Below are 24,536 nucleotides of genomic sequence, written 5' to 3' on the forward strand. Positions count from 1 at the left end.
GGGAAAGAGAGAAAGTACTCTCCATGGGAAATGGTCACTCTGCAAACCTCTCTCCCCCATTCTCTTCTCAGGATTCTGAGCACAGACATACATGTGCCCAGCATTTTTCAAGCTGCTGGGTCCAGGGACTTGAACTGTGCTATCAGCCATGTGGGATCCAGCTGCCTTAACCACCATGCCATGGGCTGGTTCCTACTTGTCACACAGTAGTCATTACCTGCTGTCAATTACACAGGGAAGGGCCTACAAAGTGCAAAGAAAATTAATGACAAGGGACCAGCAGATGGCATAACATTTTCACCGCTGGACTCCCATGTAGTTGACCACAATTTAAGTCCCGGTTCGAGTCCTGGACCCAGCAATTCAAAACCCACTCTGAGCCGTGTACCTGCATGCCCAAAGTCCTGAGAAGAGAATGGAGGAGAAGGGATTGTGTCACACCCATGCCCCCTCGTGGGTGATTTCTTGCTTTCTGTCTCTCTGTCGAGTGCATGCGCCCTACAGCAAAAATCTCTCTCTCAAAAAAAGAAAATTAATGACAAATCTGTATTTTACTCAACACAGTCTTTCTCTAAAATAAATAGAAAACTGAGCTCACCAGAAATTAATGGGAAAAAATGGCAAAAAAGAAGAAACATTTAAAAGAATCTTAATAATCCTAATACTTATCCAGAGAGATTTTAAAGAATACTGTGACTATTTTTTTCTTTTTAAAGCAACTACTGGGTCAGTCTATGGCCTAGTGGTTAAAGTGGCAGGATCCTACATGGTCAACCGTATGGTTAAACCCAGTAAAGTGTCTCATCCACAGACAGTCATGACAAATGCAAATAAATCCAACTTCAGATCAATCCCAGTAAGCTTTCTGAAGTCAAAGAGAAAATGTAAAGATTTCTGAGGAAATGTTAGTATGTATATAAGAATGAGAATTCCACTGACTTTGAATTTCTTAGCAAAAACACTTGCCACTAAAACTGAATGGAGAGGGCCAGCAGGTAGCATAGTGGTTAAGGTGTTGGACTTCCACATGGAACACATTTCAAATCCCAGACCTGGTGGCTTGCTTTCTCACTTTCCCTCTCCCTTTCTCTGTCTCTGGTGAGCACATGTACCCTATAGTAAACTTAAAAAAAAAAAAGTTTACATAAATAAATAAAGTAACACTGAATGGAGGAATGTCTTCAAAGGTCTGAGGAAAATAACTTTGACTCTACAAATCTCTTTTGGAGGCCAAACTATCAAGTGAGAGGACAAAAGAAAGAGTTAGAGAATGTAAAACGATCACGCATCACGCGTATGTACAAATAAGCTTTCACTAATACTCTAGGAAAAGGAAACATTTTCAATAATATATTTTAGAAGCTAGAATATCTGTCTCTGTCTAGAGACAAGGATAAGAGTAGAACAGAACATGTACACAGAAGAAAAAACATGGGATACAAGAAATGGTTTGTTGCAGAGTTGGATCAAGAAGATACAAAGAAAGCTGCCAAGAAATTAAAGGATTCATTATAATTAATAACTGAAAGATTCCGAGTGTCAAAATTAGTGATACAGAATTGCATATTTTAGAATATTTATCAAGTCACATTCTTGTTTGGATGGTGAGTCATATTTACATAATCATGATTCTGAACATTTAGAATCAGTCTACAGACAAAGCACAGAAGACAAAGAACACGATGTAAATGCCTCTACAATGTAGAAAAGTTAATAACCAAAATTAACAGATGGAAGAAGAGGAGATAAAAAAGCTAAAAACGGGCTGGAAGGTGGTGTGGTGGTTAAGGGCACTAGACTCCCACATGGCTGACCATGGTTTGAGGCCTGAACTTGGTGGCTTGCTTTCTCACTTTCCCTCTCTCTCGCTGTATCCCTCTCTGGTCAAAATAAAATAAGTAAAATTAAATAAAGTAATTCTTTAAAAAAAAAAAGTATGATAAATCTTTTAAAAAAATAGCTTAGTGTCAGTGATTTTTTTTTTCATTTTTCACTGTGGCAAGTTAATAAAACTCTTAAAAGTTGTAAACAAAAGTTCTTTATGTTATATAAAGATAAAGGTAATTGCTTAAGAAAATGAGAAGTAATTAAGTCAAAATAAACACTAAAGAGAGGAAGCAAAGTATTCGGAGGTATGTCACTATTATTTATATTAGTAGCTGAAGTTCACGTATACAGTCCAGTTGGACGAATGAAGATACAGGGAGATGCTGTGAATCAATCATGATGGTAACTACCGGAAAACGCAAAGCGAATCACGGACAGCAGCTATCTCTAGGAAATGTGAGAGAGAGATACAAATGGGAGATACTGAGAGTTACATAATTCCACGGCATTCTGTTCCTTGGAGTTTTTATGAACCATGTACTATATTATTTCGATAATAAAAACAGATAAAATTAACTATATAAATAAATAAAATTTCAGAGAAAATAGAGCAAGTTGGATTTGAATTCCTTGTGTTTCTTTGTACATTCATACCACGATTCTGTAACTACTTTGCCCAGTTTAATCTTAAATTACAAAGGACTTCAGAAGGTATTTTTATGTAATTAACTATTGCTCTATAACATAAATAATGATGACATTTACCTGGAAAAATATATGCATTGTTTCCTTGACCTGGTGTAAAGACTCGCCCATCTTTGAGTCTCACTGGCTCAAATGGACTGCCACTGGCAAACAGACATCTTCCCTGTTAATTAAATGAAATAACCTCAATTTTGTTACTTTATGTGGATGAAAAAAACTCGAACAAATTCAGATAAAATCATATCCTGTAGTAAAGCAGACCAATATATTACATGGAAACAAGGTATGATTTATTATATGACATAATGCTTTCATTAAAATCCTTTCATTAGAATGAGATTTGATTTATGCACTGTACACATTCAAAGTTTTAAAATTACCACTTAAAAAATGTCAGGCATGTCTATTTATTTTTTATTTTTATTTTTTTGGAGAGGTTTTTGCTATAGGGCGCATGCACTCACCAGACAAACAGAGACAGAGAGACAGAAAGCGAGAAATCACCTCCCAGGGGGGATGGTCACACTGCAACCCCTTCTCCTCCATTCTCCTCTCGGGATCTTGGGCACGCACGCACACGCGCCCGGCGTGAGTTTTAAGCCACCGGGTCCAGGATGCGAACCGTGGTTGACTACATGGGAGTCCAGCGACATAGCCATTACGCTAACTGCTGGTTCCCATCAGGCATGTCTATTTCTTTAAACAAATTTTTTTAAGGGGCCAGCAGATGCTGTGGTGGTTGCGTTGCTGGACTCCCACATGGTCAACTACAGTTCTAATTCCATATCCAGTGGCCTGAAACTCATGCCAGGTGTGTGTGTGTGTGTGCCCCAAATCCCCAAAAGCAAATGGAGGAGAAGGACTGCGGCATGGCCATTTAGCACTTTCTCCCTCTCTGTCTCTCTGGTGAAGGCACCCACCCTATGGCAAAAAAAATCTCTCTTAAAAAAAAATCAATGTAGATGGCTTGTATTAGCCCACATAATATTGATGTAAACATTTACACACAGAGACAGAACCATCAAAATGAAATTGCTACCATTTACTGTACACCTGCTCTTTGTGGCTCTGTACCAGGTACGTTATCTGTGTTAACTCGGTTCATTCGGCCTGCATGAAAATCTCGGGTTGACTGTAAGTGGCACAGTGGCAACATGTGACATTCTGCAAAGCTGACCCCTATAAGAAGGTTCCGAACTCAAGTCCAGAGACCTGAGGACACCAGGCACACACGTAACCATTAGCTGGGGTGGGCTGAGGCTGGGATTGGATAGTGGCATCAGGACCTTGTAGGGAGTGCTGCCTTTCTCTCTCCCCCTTATGGAAGAAATAAATAAATTTGAAAAAAAAAAATCAGAAAACTAAGTCTTCTATATTTTCAACTACTTTGTAAATAGTCACACATCAAAACTATTGCAGTTAATCATTGATTTGATTATTATACGATGTATGCATGCCTTAAAAAGACCATACTGTAGGGCCAGCAGGTGGTGTGGTGGGTAAGGTGCTAGACTCTCACATGGCCGATTGCAGTTCAAGTCCCAGACCTGTCAGCTTGAAAATTACACTGAGCACATGTGTATATGTGCCCAAACTCCCAAGAGGAGAATGGAGGAGATGGGATTGCAGCATGGCCGCCCCCTCTCGGGGGTGATTTCTCACCTTCCCTCTCACTCTTTTTCTCTCTCTCTGGCATGTGAACTTGCCCAACTGCAAAAAAACTTAAAAACAAACAAAAATCATATTGTAGACCACAAAGATATACATCAATTATATGAAAATCAGAAATTATAATTGAAAAAATATTATAGCAGTTAAACCTAAATCCGGATTTTTATAATCCCAAACCAATAGTCTATAATGTTGTAAAATTCCCACTAGGCAGTTTATAAAACAGGCATATGGTATAACCGCATAATCATTTCAGAAAAAAAAATGACATATTGCCTTTTTTTAAGAACATAAGTGGGCCAGTCAGTGGTATAGTGGTTAAGGCATCTGGATCCCACATGGCCAACTGCACAGTTCAGCCCCGGACTTGGTAGCTTAGAAAGTACGCTGGTATATGTGTGTAAGAGATCAAAATCTTGAGAGGAGAATGGAGAAAAGGGATTGATTATGTTTTTAAAAGAATCTTTAACTTTTGGGAACCAGCAGTTAGCGTAATGGCTATGTCACTGGACTCCCACATAGTCGACCGTGGTTCGTGTCTTGGACCCGGTGGCTTAAATCTCACACCGGGCGCGTGTGTGTGCGTGCCCAAGATCCTGAGAGGAGAATGGAGGAGAAGGGATTGCGGCGTGACCATCCCCCCTGAGGGGTGATTTCTTGCTTTCTGTCTCTATGTCTCTCTCTGTCTGGTGAGCACACGCGCCCTATAGCGAAAACCTCTCAAAAAAAAAAAAAAAACTTTAACTTTTAAAAAAACTTAATTATATTATTATTATTTAATTTGACCAGAGGGAGAGAAAGGGAAAGTGAGAAAGCAAGCCTCCAGGTGCAGGCCTCAAACCATGGTCGGTCATGTGGGAGTCCAGAACCTTAACCACTGCTTCACCTGCTAGCCCCAAGAATCTTTAGCTTCTGAAAAATGTTATTATAATATTTATAAAGAAATGATAACTGGGATTTCCTTCAAAATGGTCTGGATTGATCTGGAGTGTGTGGCATGTAGGAGAAACAAGATTAGCAAGGAGCTGATTTATTTTTGAAACTAGGTATATGAGAAATAATTATACTATTTGAAATGTTACAAAATGAAATTTTATTTTAAAGACAGGGTCTCACTATGTTCCAGCTCTCCTGCATGAGCTTCCTGAGTAGCTAGGATTACAGGCATGTATCACCAAGACCATCTCTTTTAGGGTAGCTCAGGAATCGAACTTGAGCCTCCCAAGTGGCTTCAGCTTGCTAAGCAGCATAACCTGTCAACCATCATGTGCTACCATGGTTGGGCATAGAAAACTTTATTAAAGGAGTAGAGACCAAAAATTTGTCAGATTTATTATTTATTCTCAAGCAGACCCTAACAATTATAACTACTGTTGTAATTGTTTACAATTAAAACATTGTAAGCAAGCCTTTAAAAATCATTTTCTATGGCCACTAAAAGACCACTTATTAGAATAATACAGAAAATGATTGCACTGTGGAAATTAAACTTTATAACACCAGAACATAAGAAAAAAAGCAAGTGTCTTAATGGTAATAAGCAGGTGTTTGTAATTGGGATGTAAGTAGTAGGATCAAAGAATCCAAAAGCATTAAGTCACAGCAAATTTGGATGAAAGTAAAAATCTGTTCTAGATAGCTATCAGAAAACTAAAAAATGGCCCTAATAAAGATAAACACTAATGGGAAGATGCATTTGGAGAGAGCAGAATGGTTTCACTGCCCAGCCGCAGTGGCATACGTAGCTGGGAGCAGCGATACGATGCAAGAGCCATATGGGACACCCAGTTTGAATACCGACTGGGAGACCAGAAGGAAGACCACAATGTGGTGAGACCCTGTCTAGGTTATTTGTCTCCCTCTCTCTCATAAAAATAAATAAATACATTTAAAAAATTATTTCACAAAGTGTGAGAGCAAGAAAGCAGTATTTACAAATCGATTATTTCTACAACATGAGATTTTAAGTCTGTCACTAAATAATTATAAAAGGAATCAAACAGAAATTCTACAAATGAAATCTATACAATAACTAAAGTTAAGAACCCAACAATAGATGAGCTGAAAGAGAATCCACAAAATGGAAGAAAATCCAGAGAAAGTCAACAGAATGAAACAGAGAGCAAAAAAGATATATATACAGGAAAGTATGAGAGATCTATCTAAGATATGATGACAAAGTTGAGTTGTGTTAAGTGGAGCCCTAGCAGAGCAGAAAGAAAATGTGGCCAAAGAAGAGATAATGGGTAATATTTTTCCAAAACAGAAAAATAAAATAGAAAGCAGACGTCAAGCCACAGATGCAGGAGCACTATACTCTCCAGGTAGAATAAACACAAAGAAAACCACACCTAGGTCCACTGTAGTAAAATGGCTCAAAACCTAAGACCTGATAATGTTTCAAAAGGAAAATTTATGTCAGAAAACAATAAAATACCTACAAAGTGCTGAAATAAAGCATCTACCAACATTTACTTCTATGCAGAAAGAAAAATAATCCTTTGAAATGGAGGCAAAAATAAAGGCATTATCAAGGGAATTCTTCAGACCCACTCTTAAGAAAATGAGTTCTTCTGGTAAAAGGAAATTTTAGAAGTACAGAAGCACAGGGAGAAATGATGAAAGAAAACATAAAAATGTAAGTAAATCTAAATAAATTTTATAAATAAAACAATGTTTTATATAAAACAATATCTTTTCTTTCTTTCTCTTTTTTTAAGAGAGATTTTTGCTTTAGGGCATGTACACTTGCCAGCGAGACAGAAAGCAAGAAATCATCCCACAGGGGGGATGGCCACACTGCAATCCCTTCTCCTCCAGTCTCCTCTTGGGATTTTGGGCATGCACATACATGCGCCTGGCCTGAGTTTTAAGCCGCTGGGTCCAAGACTTGAACCATGGTCGACTACATGGGAGTCCAGAGATGTAACCATTATGCCATCTGCTGGTCCCAAACAATGCTCTTTCTGTTTACGTATATAAGGAATTAAAGTGTATAACAATAGCACAAATAGCATAAGGACATTAAACAGGAGTTAAAAGGTAACTTATTTCTGGAAATGATATATGCAATAATTTGTATCAGATAGAGAGAAAGAGAGAGAGAGAGAGAAAGCAAGAAAGGAAGCACCAGGTTCAGGACTTGAACCAAGGCTAGCCATGTGGGAGTCCAGTGTCCCAACCACACCATCTTCTGGCCCCTGTATCAGATTTTTAAAAATCCATAATAGAGAATCTGTAAATAAATGCATATGATAAAGTGAGAGCACGCATGTGTGTGGGTATATATTTTGACAGGGTCTCATCTCCCTCTGAAAATCTCCAACTTCTCATACTCCTGAATACAAAAACATGTGCCTGGACGTTTTCCAGGCTGACCAGGCGAGAGGCTTGAACTGGTCAGCATGTGGCTTCCAACCACAGTACAGTATGCCACGGACTGTACCACCTGGATTTTGATGACCCATGAATGCATGATGTAATCAGTCTCTAGGAAATCCACCAAAATAAGTGTGAAAGAATTTATAACTAATAAGCTAATGGGGGAAAGTAGGAGATATAATCAATCTGTATAATTATTAATACCTCTGTAAGTGTGTATGCTTCTTCAGCTGTGCACTCAGCCTTTGCTGTAGGATTACTTAATGCAAATATTACAGGCCTTTCATTGATACGGGCCATGGCTTTGATTACATCAGGAGTAAAAAGTCGGCCAGCGCCTGCAACTCCTATAATAAATTAGAGGAAAAAAGCAACTTCATTACAGGTGTAACAAAGCAATTCTTATCAATAACATTTCTACAATTGGTTCTCAAAGATGATTAGCATTACTGACATGATGCTATGGGAACACAACCTGAAAAAAACAATTAAGTGCTGAAAGTTTTCACTTAAATATTAATACTTACTGTCTACTATACATATAGTAAATAATAGGGAAAAACAGTATAAGACAACGATCACCATCACTAACATGAATGAACTGTGAAGACATTAAGCTAAGTAAAATAAACCAGTCACAAAGGGACAAATATTGTACAATTCCACTTACATAAGCTCCTAGAGTTCAAACTCATAGAGAGAGAGTAGAATAATGGTTGCCAGGGGCTGGGGGAACGGAGGATGTGAATTAGTGCTTTAATGCGTGGGTGTTGAGTGTCAGTTTTCCAAGATGAAAGAAAGAGTTCTGGAGATTAACTACGCAGCACTGTAAATGTCCTTAACATCACAGAACTAAATACCTAAATATGGTTATAACAGCAAATTTTACATAATGTGTATTCTACACAATTAAAAGGAAAGAAGATAAAACTTGCATCTCAACTGTTAAACTCTGTGTAATCACTACAAAATAACATGAATTCAGAAAGGTTAAGAATCATCTTGACTAAAGTAATCCACTTTCTTGATTCTGCTGAGTTTAATAACCTTTTCATTAAGTCCCCTACAATGTCCCAGTGTATTACGCCATTAGGATATCAAAATGAGTATAACGCAGGTAATGTGCAGAGAAAAACAAACAGAAAATCAGAACACCTGTACCAAGGGCTGGGACAGAATTATGCAGTGTTGTGGAAGCTTGGCATGGGGAGAATACTTAGGCCATGAGGGAGATTTGAGGATGACCAAGGGCTGCTTCAGCTGGGTACTAATCCAGTCCATCCAGTAAAAAACACTACATTAAACTGTTTTCTTCTTTGACCCTCTGAGGGTGGGGCGAGTCAATGGATAGATTCCTAGGGCACCTTATTGATTTCTGAGAGAAGATGACTGGAAAACCTTTAAGATTTCTCCTCTAAAAAAATTATGAGTTGTAATCAGTGAAGAAGCCAGTACAGACACACTTTTCCTGATCATAGGAACTTACTATTTGTGGCTGTTCTACTACTGACTATTCAATAGAGCTCCTACACGAAATTGATAAAATTACAAGAAAGATGGTAGACTAAAATTTTACAGCTATATGGGAAATTAATCAGCCCTCTTTTAAAGACTTTTTATGTTTTCTGCTGAGAACTTAATGCCACAGTCTGATGTTCAGCTGTACAACATCTGACTCAAGACACACTGAAAATGTTCATCTTTGTTGTGATGAAAATCTGACTCTGCGTGGGATTTTTCTGGCACAGTCTACCAATGACCTTGGTCTTTTTCAGGTTTTGAGTACAATGGTCATAACGACTCTACAACCAAAGCACGATCAACTGCATAGCTTTTAGCACCTAAAAGTACAAGCAACACCTGTTAACCAAATTTTCATATAAAAGCTATCATAGAAAATGCCACATTTGCTGAAAGTTAGGTAAAACCTGTCAATTCAGTTTTAGCAATCCTACATGGTAGTTATAACTGGCAACATACTATTTAGACTAGGGTAGAATTATATGTCAACAACTTTACTTACCAATTACAGCTGAAGGTTTAAGTATATTTACTGCATCTTCAAAACTATCAGGTAGGGTCTCTGGGGCTGAGTGAACAAATGGTTCTTGATGACTATCTATTTTAGCTTTCCGCCCCTGAATTTTTAGATAAAATAGTTTATTTTAGTAAATGCATATTGAGGATTAAGCAAAAAGATATCATTATGAGTTACAAACTGTTTCTCCAATAGGAGTATCTTTTCATTTTCTTATATTTTCCTCTTCAACCTGTATCTTCCAAATCTGTCTTCACAGTGTCCAAACTCAAATATTAAACATGAAACCCCATTATACCCAGAACCTCTCTAGTCCCTTTCAAAAGCTCATTAGTCTATGATGTCCTCTTGAATCCAATATGGCATAAACGGTGACAATCACTTATCTGAATTAGATGAATTAAGACTTTTTCATATTTTAGAAATGTAATATATCAAACATTGAGAGTACCCCCAACCCCACCCACAAGTACTCATAACTGAACAAACTTACAAATAGTCACACCAAGTACAAAAGGCTAACACTACAAATAGCCTCTGATTGGTTTGGGTCAGATTTTGCTACCAAGTTCAGGTAAATCAGATTTGTCAGTAAATGAAATTCAGGGAAAAAATGTGGGGACTTGATCAGAGTTTTTAAGATTTCAGAGCTGTAGACAGTTATCATGGACTTATACTACCCAGAATTCAGAAATAAGAAAAAGGAATTCTGGTTCATGATGGCAGAATGGAGAAACATGCTTTTCTTCCAAACCCCAGGTCAGAAACCATAAAAATTAAATCCTTAGTAGTGCCATAAATCCAGAAGAGATACTACTGACAGACTAGAACAAGGAAGAAAGATTTAAACCATAAAAAGATAGTTGAGTGCAAAAGTCAAACAGATTGAGAAATCATATCCGTATTTTGGTACAAGTGAAATCTCTCTCATAAAAGTAAAATTTCCCATCAGAGCTCCAGAACAGCTCGAGAACTAGCAGAGGCTGCAAAAGCAGCTTGCAGTCATCAATTGGCTAAGCAGTGAATTAAAGGCCTGAAACACAACCTCAGCAGATCTCTCTCCGAACACTGGCTTCGTAGGCTTGCCCTCAGAATCACCAAAGCTCTCTAATATGAGGGTTCAAGAACAAACTTTCAAAGTTCAAGAACAATGCTTAGGGTCACCAGGGGAGACGGAAAGCCTAGAGACTACTTCCACACTAACAGAAATACATACTCTGGACCTATAAATGAACAGGGGTCTCATTTGTGCCTTCCAATATACCATATTCATTCTACACCTGACCATCGATATGACAAAGAATCACAAAACACTTGATAAAAACCAACACTGCAAAAAGCACTAAACTGACTGTGAACCAGTAAAACCAGTAGAAACATATCTCCCCCGATAACCTTCTAAAAAAGTGATTTCTAATAACTCTTGCATGTTAGGTACTGGCAAAATACAGTAGTTACAGCTCTGTTGGGAAGCAGCACATTTTAACAACTAGAGCACAGGCTTTGCAGGAAAGCTACCTACGTCTGAATCTACCTCCATCACTTGCAGGCTGATGAACTTGGAAGTCTCCTGTCTTTCCCATTTTTAAGTTTATTTCTATCTTCCACAAGTAAGATAGGGACAGACAGTGTGCATACACTCCCAACAGGGTCTCGACTCCGATCCATTCCTAGTCTTCTGCCAGCTCTGGATCATGAGTAAGTGCATGCCCCATGTATTCAGGGAGGTCTTTTAACTTGAACTGGGATTCTTCCCATGTGGGACTACCTTGCAAAGCCCTGTGTTTTACTGCTGCACTACTATCTGGTTCCTCTCCTGATCTAGTTATTTATTTATTAATGTACCTCAGTTTATCTTTTTAAAAAAATTGTCACAGGGCCTATGAGCTCACTGGACAGAGATAAAGTGAGAAAGCATCTCCCGGGGAGCATGGTCATACCAAAATCCCTTCTCTTTCACTTCTCCTTCCTTTCAGTATTTTGGACACGCATGCATACTTGGCATGTTTTCCAAGCCACTGGGTCAAGCACTCAAACAGCATAGCTGTTCATGTGGGATCGAGCTGCCTTAAACTACAACACAGGCTGGCCCCTTCCTCCTTGTCTCTCTCTCTCTCTCTCTTTTTAATATTTGCTATAGGGCACATGCACTCAACAGAGAGGTAGACGGAGTGGAAGGAATGGGAAGGAAAGCACACCTCACCAGGGTGGGGAGATGGCCAGGCCACGATCCCTGCTCTCCCATTTCCCTCTTGGGATTTTGGCAAGCACATGTACCCAGCTTGTTTTTCAAGTTGCCAGGTCTGGGACCCGATCATGTGGTTGCCCACGTGGAATCCAACTGCCTTTACCACCATACTACCAGCTGGCCTTCCCTTGATCTGATCTGTAGTCACTATGTGGGATCCGGCTTCTCTTGAGCCATGCAATTACCACCGTACCACGGAGCTGACCCAATGACATGTTTAAGCTAATAAAAATGATAATCAGTACTAAGGGAGGCCGGTAAGCCCAAGTTAATCTGGGCAAGTCAATCTGTTATCCATGAACTGATTACACGAGTATGTGCTTTTTTCTAATAAAAATTACATTCTTATGGGGTATTATCATCTCCAAAGGGCTAAAGGGTTTCTTCTCAAATATCAGATATACTGCTAATAACTGCATTAGGTTGTTCTCAGTTTTCCATAGAAGTTTTTTTTTAAAAGAAGGGTTGAATATATTTGTACAATAGCTAATATGATCTCTTAATGGCCAGAGAATGAATTTTTTAAAAAAGTTTAGGGGCCGGCAGGTGGCCCAGTGATTAAAGGCACTCGACCCCCACATGACCAACTGAGGTCTGAGTTCCGGATCAGGAGGCTTGCTTTCTCACTTTCCCTCTATCTCTCTCTCTGATTAAATTAGATAATAATAATAACAGTAATAATAATAAATAAAGTTAAATAAAATAATTTTTAAAAATTCTGGTGCCAACAGAGATTATGCTTTAAATATGAAGCAGGAATCCTTATAAAAGACAGTGAGGGGCTGCCAGGTGGTGTGGCAGTTAAGGGTGCTAGACTCCCACATGGCCAACCACAGTTTGAGTCCTAGACCAGGCAGCTTGCTTTCTCACTTTCTCTCTCTCTCTCTCTCTCTCTCACTCTGTTCCTCTCTAGTCAGAAAGGAAAGGAAAGGAAAGGAAAGGAAAGGAAAGGAAAGGAAAGGAAAGGAAAGGAAAGGAAAGGAGAAAGGAAATCATTAAAAAAAAACAAAGCAAAACAAACAAACAAACAAAACAATGGGCCAGCTGGTATGACAGTTAAGGTGGCTGGATCCCACATGGCCAAAAATCCAACTGGGTTCAAGTCCTAGACCTACCAACTTGAAAAACATGCCAGGTGTGTGTTTCTGTGCATGCCCAGAATCTCGAAAGGAGGGTGCAGGAGAAGGGATTGTGACACAGCCATTCCCCTGGGAATGCCTTCTTACTTTCTCTCTTCTCTGACAAGGGCACATACCCTATAGCAAAAAAATTATTTTAAAGATTTATCTATTAATTTTAATTTGACCAGAGAGGGACAGAGAGATAGAAATAGAGAGAGAGAGAGAGAGAGAGAGAGAGAGAAAGTGAGAAAGTAAGCCGCTAGGTCGAGGACTCGAACTGTGGTCACCCATGCGGGAGTCCAATGCCCCTAACCACACTACCACCTGCTGGTCCCCCATAGCAAATTTAAAAATAAATAAAAAAATACAATGAGACTAGAGGATCTCTGAGACTACAATGGAAGATCCTCACTTGGTAAAATATGGATATACTATTTTTAAAAATCCAACTGATAATATTGTAACAAAATTATTTTGCTTCTCTAAGTTTGAAATACCTTACCTTAACTAATAAACCATACTTGTCAAACATCCAGATTTTCTTTTGTGCTTCCTCTTCTGAGAGTCCATTCTCCACCATAGACATAACGATAAGATTTGCAATTCCCAGAGCAGCCTGCCCAAACAAAACACAAATTTAAAAAATAAAGACTAGCATATGACACGGTGCTTAAACTACTGTATATATGATTACATGTTATGAGGAATGTTTGGCTTATTCTTCCCCTACAAATCACACAGACGTTGATTCTTTGTGATATTTTCTCCAGGTACATTTTAAGTTCTTTCACAACAGCAGTCAAGAATTCATACTTGCTTACAAAAAAATTAGAAGTTTATTATGCTGTTTTATAAACATCAATGTTCTCTTCCATTATTCTTATTCTAAAAGGAGGGTTTTAAATTCTAAAAAGTTTACAAAAACTTACCTCACCTGCTCCAAGAAATAAGATTTTGTGTTCTGATATTGGTTTATTAATAACTTTTTCTGCTGCAAGAAGACCTGCTAGAGCTACTGCAGCTGTCCCTAAAAGAAAATAGAGTTTCAAAAATTAAAAAATGGGCACATCAAAAATCTTTAAAAAGTAGGAATTAAAAACCTAAAGTTTTCTTTTTGCTTTACCTTGAATATCATCATTGAAGGTACAATATTTTTCTCGATACTTTCTCAAGAACCTGAATGCATTATGATTTCCAAAGTCTTCAAACTGAATAAGTGTGTTCTGGCCATATCTAAAAACAGCAAAACCCATAATGGTTGTGTTGAAATACTACTATTAAACAGCTTTTCTGCCTCATTATGAGCATTTAAAAGTAACGTATTATCTTAGTTCGGTTAAGGTCATCTGAAAACTTACAAAGCCTGTGGAAGACTATACCCAAAATGTGTTATAGAACTGTATTACTCATACATAAAAAAAAATATCCATGAGGTGCTTAAACGTGTGACACGATGATGAGCCAAAGGATATCCACCTTTGTAAACAATTTTGAAGAGCTTAGGAGGGTGCAAGGCATATATGAGCATTAAATAACTTCTCAAAAAGGAAGAGACTCAATCTTTGGGTCTCAATAAGTATATGTTTGATATGTATATTCCTATTAGATTAACAGTTAACAACATAAGAAAGTATATACTAAACAAATAGTTAAAATAACTGTTACGTGAGTTCACTAACATTCAGTAAAAGGCAACATCAACCATCTAGATGAGGGAAGGCTTGAAAAGAAGGTGGGACTTAATTTGGGCTCTGAAAGAAAACCAAAAAAGTAAAGAGGTGGGAAGAAACAGTGTATTTTAGTGACCCGAAATTCACCTATCTGGCTAGATACTTCAGGATTTACAGTAAAGGATAAGGGAGAAGTTAGTTACAGCAAGTTGGACTAAATACGGGAGATTCTGAATGCCAAATTAAAGAATAAGGACTTTCTTTTGCATCCCATGTAGAACCATGGAAGGCTGCAGAGAAGAGAAGAATTCGCCCAAGACTCTTTAGGAAGGATAAACCCATTAGTATTGTGTATCACATACTGGTGTGGGGAGAGATGCGAAAGACAAGAGAAGCAGCTGAGAGACTACTAAGTTACAGGATAAGGTTTCTGAAGCAGAAGTTGCTGAAGGAGAAGCTATTACAGTGCCAAGGCAGGTTGGATGGCCAAACTACTGCTTGGCTGTCTGAGGTAGAGAACTGAGAGGAAGAAGGGGACATGACAGTTTCTGGGAAGATAAAAGATTCAGCTTTAGATTTATCAACTTTGACTCTAAAGTAGAATTAATTTTTTTAGAGAATTATATAACTTCTTTTCTATTTACTTTAATTTGACCAGACAGGGACAGAGTGAGAGAGAGTGAAAGAGAGAGAGAGAGCAAGTCACCGGGTCCAGGACTTGAACCGCAGTTGGCCACCAAGCCACCTGCCAGCCCATAAAACAGAATTAATTTTTGAGTATATCCTATGTGCCTGTAATTTAAAAGGTAGGCCAGGGCTAGATCATAAAGGCAAAGACATTTGTACTTTACCTTATGGCAACAGGAAACCACTGAGCGATTTCAAGCAAAAGAATGAAATAATAAAGTACAATTTTAAAAGATGACTCTGCTCTTAATGTTGAGAGGAACTGGAGAGGAGAGAAACTTGGGGAAAGTTTAAAAGGATCCTGGAGATAAGGAGAGAGCAAGACTGTGGCAATGGAAAAGAAAAGATACATTTCTGAGGCGTTTGAGTGATAGTACCAGCTGGATTTGAAGTTTATCTGACTGCATGGGTGTTAAAGGAAAAGAGGAAAGAATCAAAGATAACACCATGACCAAAGGTTTGGTAATAGGGTGAATATTACTGCCATTAAAGAGTCTAGGAATAGAGAAGATAGGCTGTTTGAAAGGAGACTGAGTTCAGATTGGGACATGAACGTGAGGTGCAACAATTACCCCGATGGAAGACTCTAGTTAGACAATGTAGACCTCAGAAGAGCAATGGGACTATAGAGATGGATACTGATGAGTTTAGGAGTCACATGTGTAAAGAGCACAGTTTACATGCTCAAGGAGAATTATGTACTTGTCCACATGTAATAAAAGGGAGCAAGAGCCAGTAAAGATGATGAAAGAAAAAGGTGAGAGAAGGATCAAGTTAGGAAAGTCTGTTAGTAGTCAAGGGAAGAGCAGCTTCAAGGATATTAGGAATGAGAAATCCTAGGCAGATGCTACGACGGAGGAGGAGAAGGACCAAACCATTAAAGAACTAACACATAAAAGCTGCATGTGAGTTTCAGTGGAATGGTAGGACTGAGTCTGGATGTCAAGGGATGAAAGTCAGACTGGGCAATGAAGCTTGGATCAAAGCAGTGACGTCTTCCCTTAAGATGTCACGTGACTCAGGAAAACAATGGTACCATTTTATATCAGCACAGCTAATCAGGCAGGAAAAAGGAAAAGTTCTCAAAAATTTCATCTCTGCTTATCTTTACAAGAGAGAAAACAAAACACAACTGTGGTTCCTTTCTCACTTTCTCGCTAATTGAAAATGCTTTCATATACTCAAACTTTTTAAATACCTGTCAGTAATAGCTTTCATAAACTCATCAATCAGTTCATCATAATGTTGTGAGCGATCTCGTTTCTGATACAAGCCCATGTAAAATGGATCTTTTAAGAGTGCCTATAAAGAAACCAAATGTAAACATAAAATCATCTTTATTATATAAACAGTTTAAACACATAAAAACATATAAAACCCTATTCTAGAAACTTTTAATAGGTTTAATTTACTATCATTTGTACAAATAGTGAAAGTGAAGCTTAAGAAAAAGACTAATACCTAATCACAAAATTTTTCTTTCATAAATGATCATCTTTAAGAAAGGAATACAACAGGAACTAGCAGTTAGCGTAATGGCTATGTCGCTAGACTCCCACATAGTCGACTGTAGTTCGCGTCCTGGACCCGGTGGCTTAAACCTCATGCCGGGCACATGGTGTGTGTGTGCCCAAAATCCCGAGAGGAGAGTGGAGGAGAAGGGATTGCGGCGTGACCATCCCCCCTGGGGGTGATTTCTCGCTTTCTGTCTCTCTGTCTCTCTGGGTCTGGCTGGCTGGTGAGCACACGTGCGCTTGTAGCAAAAACCTCTCCAAAAAAAAAAAGAAAGGAATACAACAAAAAACTGAAAAACCACAGGAGAGGCCCCAGCAGATGGTGTAATGGTTATATCACTGGACTCCCACGTACTTGACCATGGTTTGAGCCCCAGACCCAGCAGCTTAAAATTCACGCCAGGCACGTGTGCGTGTGCCCAAGATCCCAAGAAAAGAATGGAGGAGAAGGGATTACAGTGTGGTCATCCCCCTGGGGGTCATTTCTTGCTTCCTGTCTCTGTAGTGCATGTGCCCTATAACGAAAATCTTTCCTAAATAAATAAATAAATAATAAATAAAATAAAATAAAAACCACAGGAGAAAGGGGCCAGCCTATAGCATGGTAGTTAAGGGGGCTGTATCCAACATGACTAACCATATGGTTGGAATTCCAAATTTGGCAGCTTGAGAAACATGCTGGGCGTGTGTGTATATATGTGCCCAAAATCCCAAAAGGAGAGGAAAATGGAGAAGAAAGGGTTATAGTGTGACCATTTCCCATGGGCAGTGCTAGCAAGTACACAAGCCCTCTGACACATTAAAAAAAAAAAAAATTACTTACCTCATTGTCTGTTCCCACATCAATACACACAGGCAGGCAGTTGTCAGGCCGTATGCCTGCACAGGCTGTGTACAAACAAAGTTTTCCTACTGGAATTCCCATTCCATAGACACCCAGATCTCCGAGCCCCAGGATTCTCTCTCCATCAGTCACCACGACAGCCTTAATTACATTAAAAACAAAACAAAACAAAAACAAATTAAAAGTTGCCTAAAATTGGGCACTAAAGAAGCATTTTAAAAAGACTGATTATCTTCAGATATTTTCGCTCTCGTTCTTAAAAATAAAATTGTTTCTTGGCTAACTTCCGATATAAACCAATCAACCATACTTAAAATTCTACGATTTTTATGAGATTATGAGATTTTAAAAAGAGAATTAACTGGATTTGATTTCCCTCTGAGTTTGGCCTAGAAACAGAATGCTTCTGACTGGAGGACCAATCTAACTATCTTCAGAAAGACTAAATATAGGATGCAAATTACAGAGAAAAAGTAAGAGTTTAGAAATAAAATGCATGTTAGTCCAACATAATAACCTGGGTCAAAGAAAAGAACCCTTAGCAAGAGTAAGAGAAAAAGATCTAAAATAAAAAATATACCTACCTAGAAAATTTTAAGATGATACTGTGAGCCTAATTATTTGGCCAATATTTTTTTTTTTAGATTATTCAAACTAATGATTATTTATCAATGTTTACTGGTAAGAAAGACATGTAATATAGGCAAGTAAGACTACTGCCAGTAATAAACACAAAAGCCTTCTTGGCATATTTTATTTTATGAAAGACAGATTGACCAAGAGTTATACCTGTTAAATTTAAAACTCTTCAAGAGTTTTATATTTGCTAAGGATTACATTTATTCTAGATTTAAAAGAGAAAAGGCATAACTCTTTCCAACACCCTCCAGAACACAAGCTTTCATGGCCTTTAACTTAGTCTCTACCGAGAATATTAGTGAACTAGAAAAGGTAACTAGAGAAGCAGGAGACACCAGTGATGACAGTAAGAGGGCCTGCCTATACTACCTCCAATTTCCTCCTCACAGTCAAACTACAGCAGAACCCATTTCATAACTATTAATATGATCATCTTCTCAGATATAAAGCACTAGATCTGCGTGTATATAAGTGCACAATAAATCAGAGCAACAATGAGAAACTGTTCTTGGAAATGTAGAGGAATTTACAAGGAAAGAGAAAACATCGTGAAAAGGAGGGTTGTGCTATTAGTACCTTAACATGATTTTCTGGCCAGTTATCCACAATGGATCTAACATGACCTCTGTCTGAGATCGAAATAAATAATCCCCTGCAACAGAACAAAAACACCTTTGCATTTCACAACAGTTTTTCGTTTGTTTCTAAGTTTGTTTATAATTGGAATATTTAGATAGTTTAATAAAACATCAGGACACAGTATAATTTCCAAGCAGATTTAGCGATGTCACACTGGTTTAGAGTCAAACATTTTCAAGTACTTCAAATTGTAAACACACTGTTCACATAGCAGCTGCAACAAAAAGTATGAAATGATCAGATCATTTTACCCAAGGAGAAATGTATTCGTATCTCGTGTTCAAGCAGATTCAATACATCTCTGGTTAAAACCAAGATAAAGATAAACCAACAGTGCAGGAGAGCACGGTAAGGCCAAATAAACTACTGTTAAAGCTCACTGAAACCAAGGCAGGAGGGAGCGAAGAAAATAACGCTAAATTTACACAAGAGATGACATACTTGAACTATTAGACAAGTTATCTTTATTTATTTAATTAAACTAACTTATTCATCCAATTGCCAAAGGGTAGGTGCACTCACCAGAGGGGACAGGAGAAACACCCTACAATGGGCCATGGTCATGCCACAATTCCTTCTCCTCCATTTCTCCATCCTGTTGAGATCTTGTACACGCGTGCACTTGTGCCCAGTGTGTTTTTCAAGATGCCAGGGCAGGAATTTGAACCTCAGTGGGCCATGTGGGATCTGGCTCCCTTAACTACTAAGGCTACAGGATCAGCTTTACTTACTTATTTTTATTGGCTATAGGGTGAGTGCGCTTGGTGGAGACAGAGAGGAGGATGAGAGGGAAAGTGAGAAAGCACCCCCACTCAAGGGACGGCCATGACACAATCTCTCCTTTTTCATTCTCCTTTCAGAATCTTGGGCACACACACACATGCATCCAGAGTGTTCTTCAAGCCACCGGGTCCTGGATTTGAATTGCACAGTTGGTCATGTGGATCTAGCTGCCTTAACCACTATGCCACTAGCTGGCCCCCATCTGTTTTTTAATAAACAAGAAGTATACATATTTATCATGTACACCATGTTTTGAAATATTTATACATTTTAGAACAGCTAATGAAAAGTTATATTGAACATAGTAGATATTAATTGAGATAATCTGGATTTCAAAAAAGAAAAGGGAAAGGGAAGAGAGAAATAGAGAAAAAAGAAACAAAGGCCCTAGAAAACATCAGAGACGGTCCTTGCCTTTGAATTAACTCCTATATTTAACTGTCTCACTGGGATCTTAACTTTGGCACTACTACTGTAGCGTACATCAGCTTAGTTCAGCAGTCTCTTTCCCATGGCTATATAAAAGAATCCTCTGATGAGTCTTTTAAAATGCCACGGTCCCACCCCAGAAGTTCTGATTTAATTGGCTTAGAGTTTAGATCAACCAACAGAGACATACCGACTATCTTGTACGTAAAAAAAAAAAAAAAAAAAAAAAAAAGATAAAAACTCACTGCACAGTTCACTGCATATATGATGGACCATTATCTACCCTTGCCCAAAAGGCATGCTTTTATGTCTCACATGAGTTCTCAACTCTGGGTGCACTCAGAATCACTCCATGAGCTTTAATGAAATGCCCACACCGAGGCCCAAGTCTGTAGTACCTGAATCATAACTTCTGGGGTGAAGCTATTTTTGTTCTCAGTGTTGCTGTTATTGTTGTTGTTTTAATTTGCTATAGGGCATGTGTGCTCACCCAGGAGAGAAAGAGACAGAGACAGGGAAAGTGAGAAAGCACTTCCAGGGGGGAATGGCCATACCATAAACCCTCTTCACTGTTCTCTTGGGGTTTGGGGTGTATGTATGCTCATCTGCCCAACATGTTTCTCAAGCTGCCAGGTCTGGACTTGACCTATCAATAGCTATGCAGAATCCAGCTAGCTTAACCACCACTGACTGACCCAGGCCCAAGTATTTTAAATTTTCCCTATATCCTGTGGTCTGGGTTGAGAACCACTACTAATAAAGGAACTAAACAGCTGGGCTGTAACACAGACATGTTTTAGATGCACAACTGATGGCAGTGCACAGGCTGGAATGAACAGTGTTTCTCAGTGTCTTCTAGGAAATACCTACAACAGAAGCACTGAGGGTGTTCACTGAAATCTGGACCTCCAGACCTTTTGCTTCTTTATTAGAATCTTGGAAAAAATGGGAAGGAGAGGAAGGCTGACAGAGGACAGCATGTTTAATAAGTCCTACAGGTATTTCTCATGCACATTAAAGTTTGAGTGTCACTAGATTAGAAGAGGAAAGATTGAAGGTAAAGGTTATGATAGTTTCTTTAAAGTTCTGGATTAGCATCATGGGCATGGGCAAAATATAAGGATTGAAGAGCTTGATAATATATTACAGGAACAAGATAAGAAAAAATCCAAGTAAAAATTGCTTTAAAAAAGTTTCACAGTGCATGTGCACTTGCAAGAGAGAGACACAGAGAGAGGAAGAGAGAAAGCACCCTCTAATGGGGCATGGTCATAGTCAATCCCCCCTCCTCCATTTCTCCATCCCACTGGCATACGCACATGCCCAGGGTGTTTTTCAAGCTGCCAAGGCTAGAATTCAAACCATGGTCAGTCATTTGGGATCCTGCTCCAGGCATTAGGCCATAGGGCCAGCCTATAAAAGCAGCATTTATATAATTGTTCGTAAGTTTACAAAAAAACCAACCTATCAGTTTCTTAATAGCTCTTGGACAAGTATCCCATTTTACATGAGAAAATATATCCAGAAGGATTATGTGACTCATTCAAGGACCCAAATCAATGGCCCATTCCATTGTTCTTCCCACTTAAGATGTCTGGTGGTGGTAGAACTAGCTGACATTAAAATTCATGAAAGTTCATTAAAAAAACAACAAGCAAAAGAAATTAAAGCAGACAAAAAAAAAAAAGAGAGAGAGAGAGAAAGAATCAATCCCTTAATTTGGCTAGACTGCCAAAATTTTTAATGATAATTCTGGAGAATTTGCCACCAGAATTAATACTCTTTCTTTTTTTGAGTATGAAAAGCATATGCTTCTTCTAACAAGCATAAATAATTTAAATGTTAGGAATGAATGATGCTATCTCTACAAAAACAAGATGAACATGTTGGGTTTCCATTAACCCCTTTCAATCCAAATTAAGCTTTTGTGAGGTAGGAAATGTGGTTGGGATAAAATACACAAAATACAGCTGTAAGAGGTGTTATGGAATGATTTTTTTTCTTACACAATAATCGCTTACATACACATATTAAAAAATAAGCCTTACTTAGGTCTTCTGAAGATGTGTCCATACTGGGAGCAGGCAAGACCAACTGTTGGTGTATACACAATTGGCATTAGACTCTCGATATCGTCTTGCAGTATCCTATAAAACAACTTCTCGTTTCTTTCCTGTATTCCCATTACATAGATGTATCTGAAATTAAGCACAGTAAGTAATGGCTAAGTCAGGCTGCATTACATCCAGAGTTTGGCTTCTGAAAGTTAAACCTAAATGTCCAAAATCGAGCCGGTCTCACCTCTACACATCAAAGGAAAGCAAAACTCTAATTTATCACCCTTTATCACCTAAACTAAAAGCTAACAAAAACATAAACATGTATGAATCGTTTGTGATGAAGATGAGGAGGAGGAAAAGAACAGAACAGGTAAAGTTTACTGAGCCCTTACTTTGAGTCAGGCTTTGTACAAGGCACTGGAAATAGAAAAAGAACACCACAAGGTCCCTAGCCTTAAGGAACTAATCTTCAAGGAGACAGACACATTAAGTGAGGAAGCAAAATAAAGTAGTATTTATTCAAGTGTTCACTGAAATTGTGTGCCAGCCCCATTATGAACTCCAGGGATGTAAGAATGACTCCTGCCCTCCAGCAGTCTATAATCTAGTAGAGTTGTCAAATCATATCATCACTAGGGTTTGATTCCTGGCTCACCCTGAAAGGTCCAGGTAGTGTGCACCTGGGGGACTGAGGCAGGAGGACTGTGTCTAAAACACACACACACACACGTGTATCACTTCCCACCCCACATACACATGGGGAAAAGAAGAAAAATGGTAAATGGCTCATGCCACTCTCTGATCACAACCCTCTACTATTTTGGCTAGCTATACAATGCCCTCACTCCATCATTCTCTAAGGGATTTCTACCTCCTCGATCACTTCAGTTTCTCTCATTCTGTAGTTCTCCAGGAAGCTTTATCTGACTCTTGAGTTGGTGTACACTCCCTTTTCGTGCTCTAAGAGTATACCCTGCATATGCCTTTCTCCCACTGCATTTCTCAGTATAGCACAGCGATCAGTGATAGGCACTAATCTGCTGATGCGCTAGTGCTAGGGACTAGCAGTTTGCCAGAATCGTTGTCCATTGCCCATACACTCCAGTTTGCCAGGATCAGTTTAGTTACACTTCTTATTTGCTCCCCAAATTCTAACAGGTTAGACAATACAGTATACGGTCACCTTATCTATTACCCACTTCAGTTCCTCAGTAGCTAGTACAGTGTCACACATGAAGTGATCAATGAAAATTGTTGAATAAGATGGGTGCAAATTTTGCTTCTTTTAAAAATTATTTAATGAGGGACCAGCATTTGGCTGTAATAGCTATGTCGCTGGACTCCCACGTAGTCAACTGTAGTTCGAGTCCCGGACCCGGTGGCTTAAACTCACGCCAGGTGCATGTGCGTGCGTGCCTAAGATCCTGAGAGGAGAATGGAGGAGAAGGGATTGCGGTGTGGTCATCCCCCCTGGGGGGTTATTTCTTACTTTCTGTCTGTCTCTCTCTGTCTTTCTGGCGGGCACACATGCCCTATAGCAAAAAAAAAAAAAAAAAAAAAAAAAGTATTTAATTAATGTAGTTATTGCCAGTGGGTACATGAACTCAAGCACACGAAAAGCAAGAAAAAGAGAAAGTGTGTAACCAGTGGGACCCAGTCATGCCACAAGCGCCTTTCCTCCATTTCTCCATCCTATCAGGATCTAGAGCACCAACCACACATGCCCAGGATGCTTTACAGCAGCAGGGGCTGGGATCTGAACTGTGGTCAGCATGTGGGATGCAGCTTTCTCTGCACAGCACTTAATATGCTATAGGACCAACCTTCTTTTGGTTCTTACATCCCATTCAAACTTGAAATGCTCTGATTTTAAGCATGAAAACTGATTTCTGCTAATTTTACAATAGCGAACACAGTTGGAATATTCTCTAAAGCGAAGGAAACCCGGTCATTAAGAAAACAATAGTTAATTGACAAAAACACGACTTCCATTATGAGATTGTATGTTTCTCTTACCACAGTGCTCCTAATTTTAAAAATCAAAATATTAGTGAAAAAGCTAAAGCTCTAATCAACTCTTACTTTTCCAAAGGGCTGGTCATTTTTTTCAAGTTTCTATGGAATCGTAAGGCTTGAATATCTTGTGTTTCTATTTTTGGAGGTAGAAGTCCTTGAAGACCAAGCATTTGTCGTTCCTGTAATGTAAATGCCATGCCCTAAAGAGGAGAAATCAAAAGATTAAAACGATTACTTACTAAAGCAGGACTGGCAGGGTCATTC

The 24,536-nt window shown here is 38.7% G+C and overlaps 1 protein-coding gene across 3 annotated transcripts in view; it reads right to left on the reverse strand.

Annotated features, from left to right (window-relative positions):
- ME2 (malic enzyme 2) overlaps positions 1-24,536 on the reverse strand; it is a 66,324-nt gene that overhangs the window by 7,242 nt on the left and 34,546 nt on the right. For all 3 annotated transcript variants that reach the window (XM_006158399.3, XM_006158400.3, XM_006158401.3), the window contains exons 3-13: positions 24,339-24,472; positions 22,245-22,394; positions 18,922-18,997; positions 17,686-17,847; positions 16,547-16,650; positions 14,115-14,224; positions 13,921-14,018; positions 13,494-13,607; positions 9,608-9,722; positions 7,789-7,931; positions 2,593-2,695 (exon numbers count right to left, since the gene is read on the reverse strand). In XM_006158399.3, the coding sequence (XP_006158461.1) occupies positions 2,593-2,695; positions 7,789-7,931; positions 9,608-9,722; positions 13,494-13,607; positions 13,921-14,018; positions 14,115-14,224; positions 16,547-16,650; positions 17,686-17,847; positions 18,922-18,997; positions 22,245-22,394; positions 24,339-24,472 (1,309 nt within the window). The remainder of the gene's footprint in view (positions 1-2,592; positions 2,696-7,788; positions 7,932-9,607; positions 9,723-13,493; positions 13,608-13,920; positions 14,019-14,114; positions 14,225-16,546; positions 16,651-17,685; positions 17,848-18,921; positions 18,998-22,244; positions 22,395-24,338; positions 24,473-24,536) is intronic.

The sequence above is a fragment of the Tupaia chinensis genome, unplaced genomic scaffold (assembly GCF_000334495.1).
Source record: "Tupaia chinensis unplaced genomic scaffold, TupChi_1.0 Scaffold000594_1, whole genome shotgun sequence".
In the NCBI taxonomy this organism is placed as follows: Eukaryota; Metazoa; Chordata; class Mammalia; order Scandentia; family Tupaiidae; genus Tupaia; species Tupaia belangeri.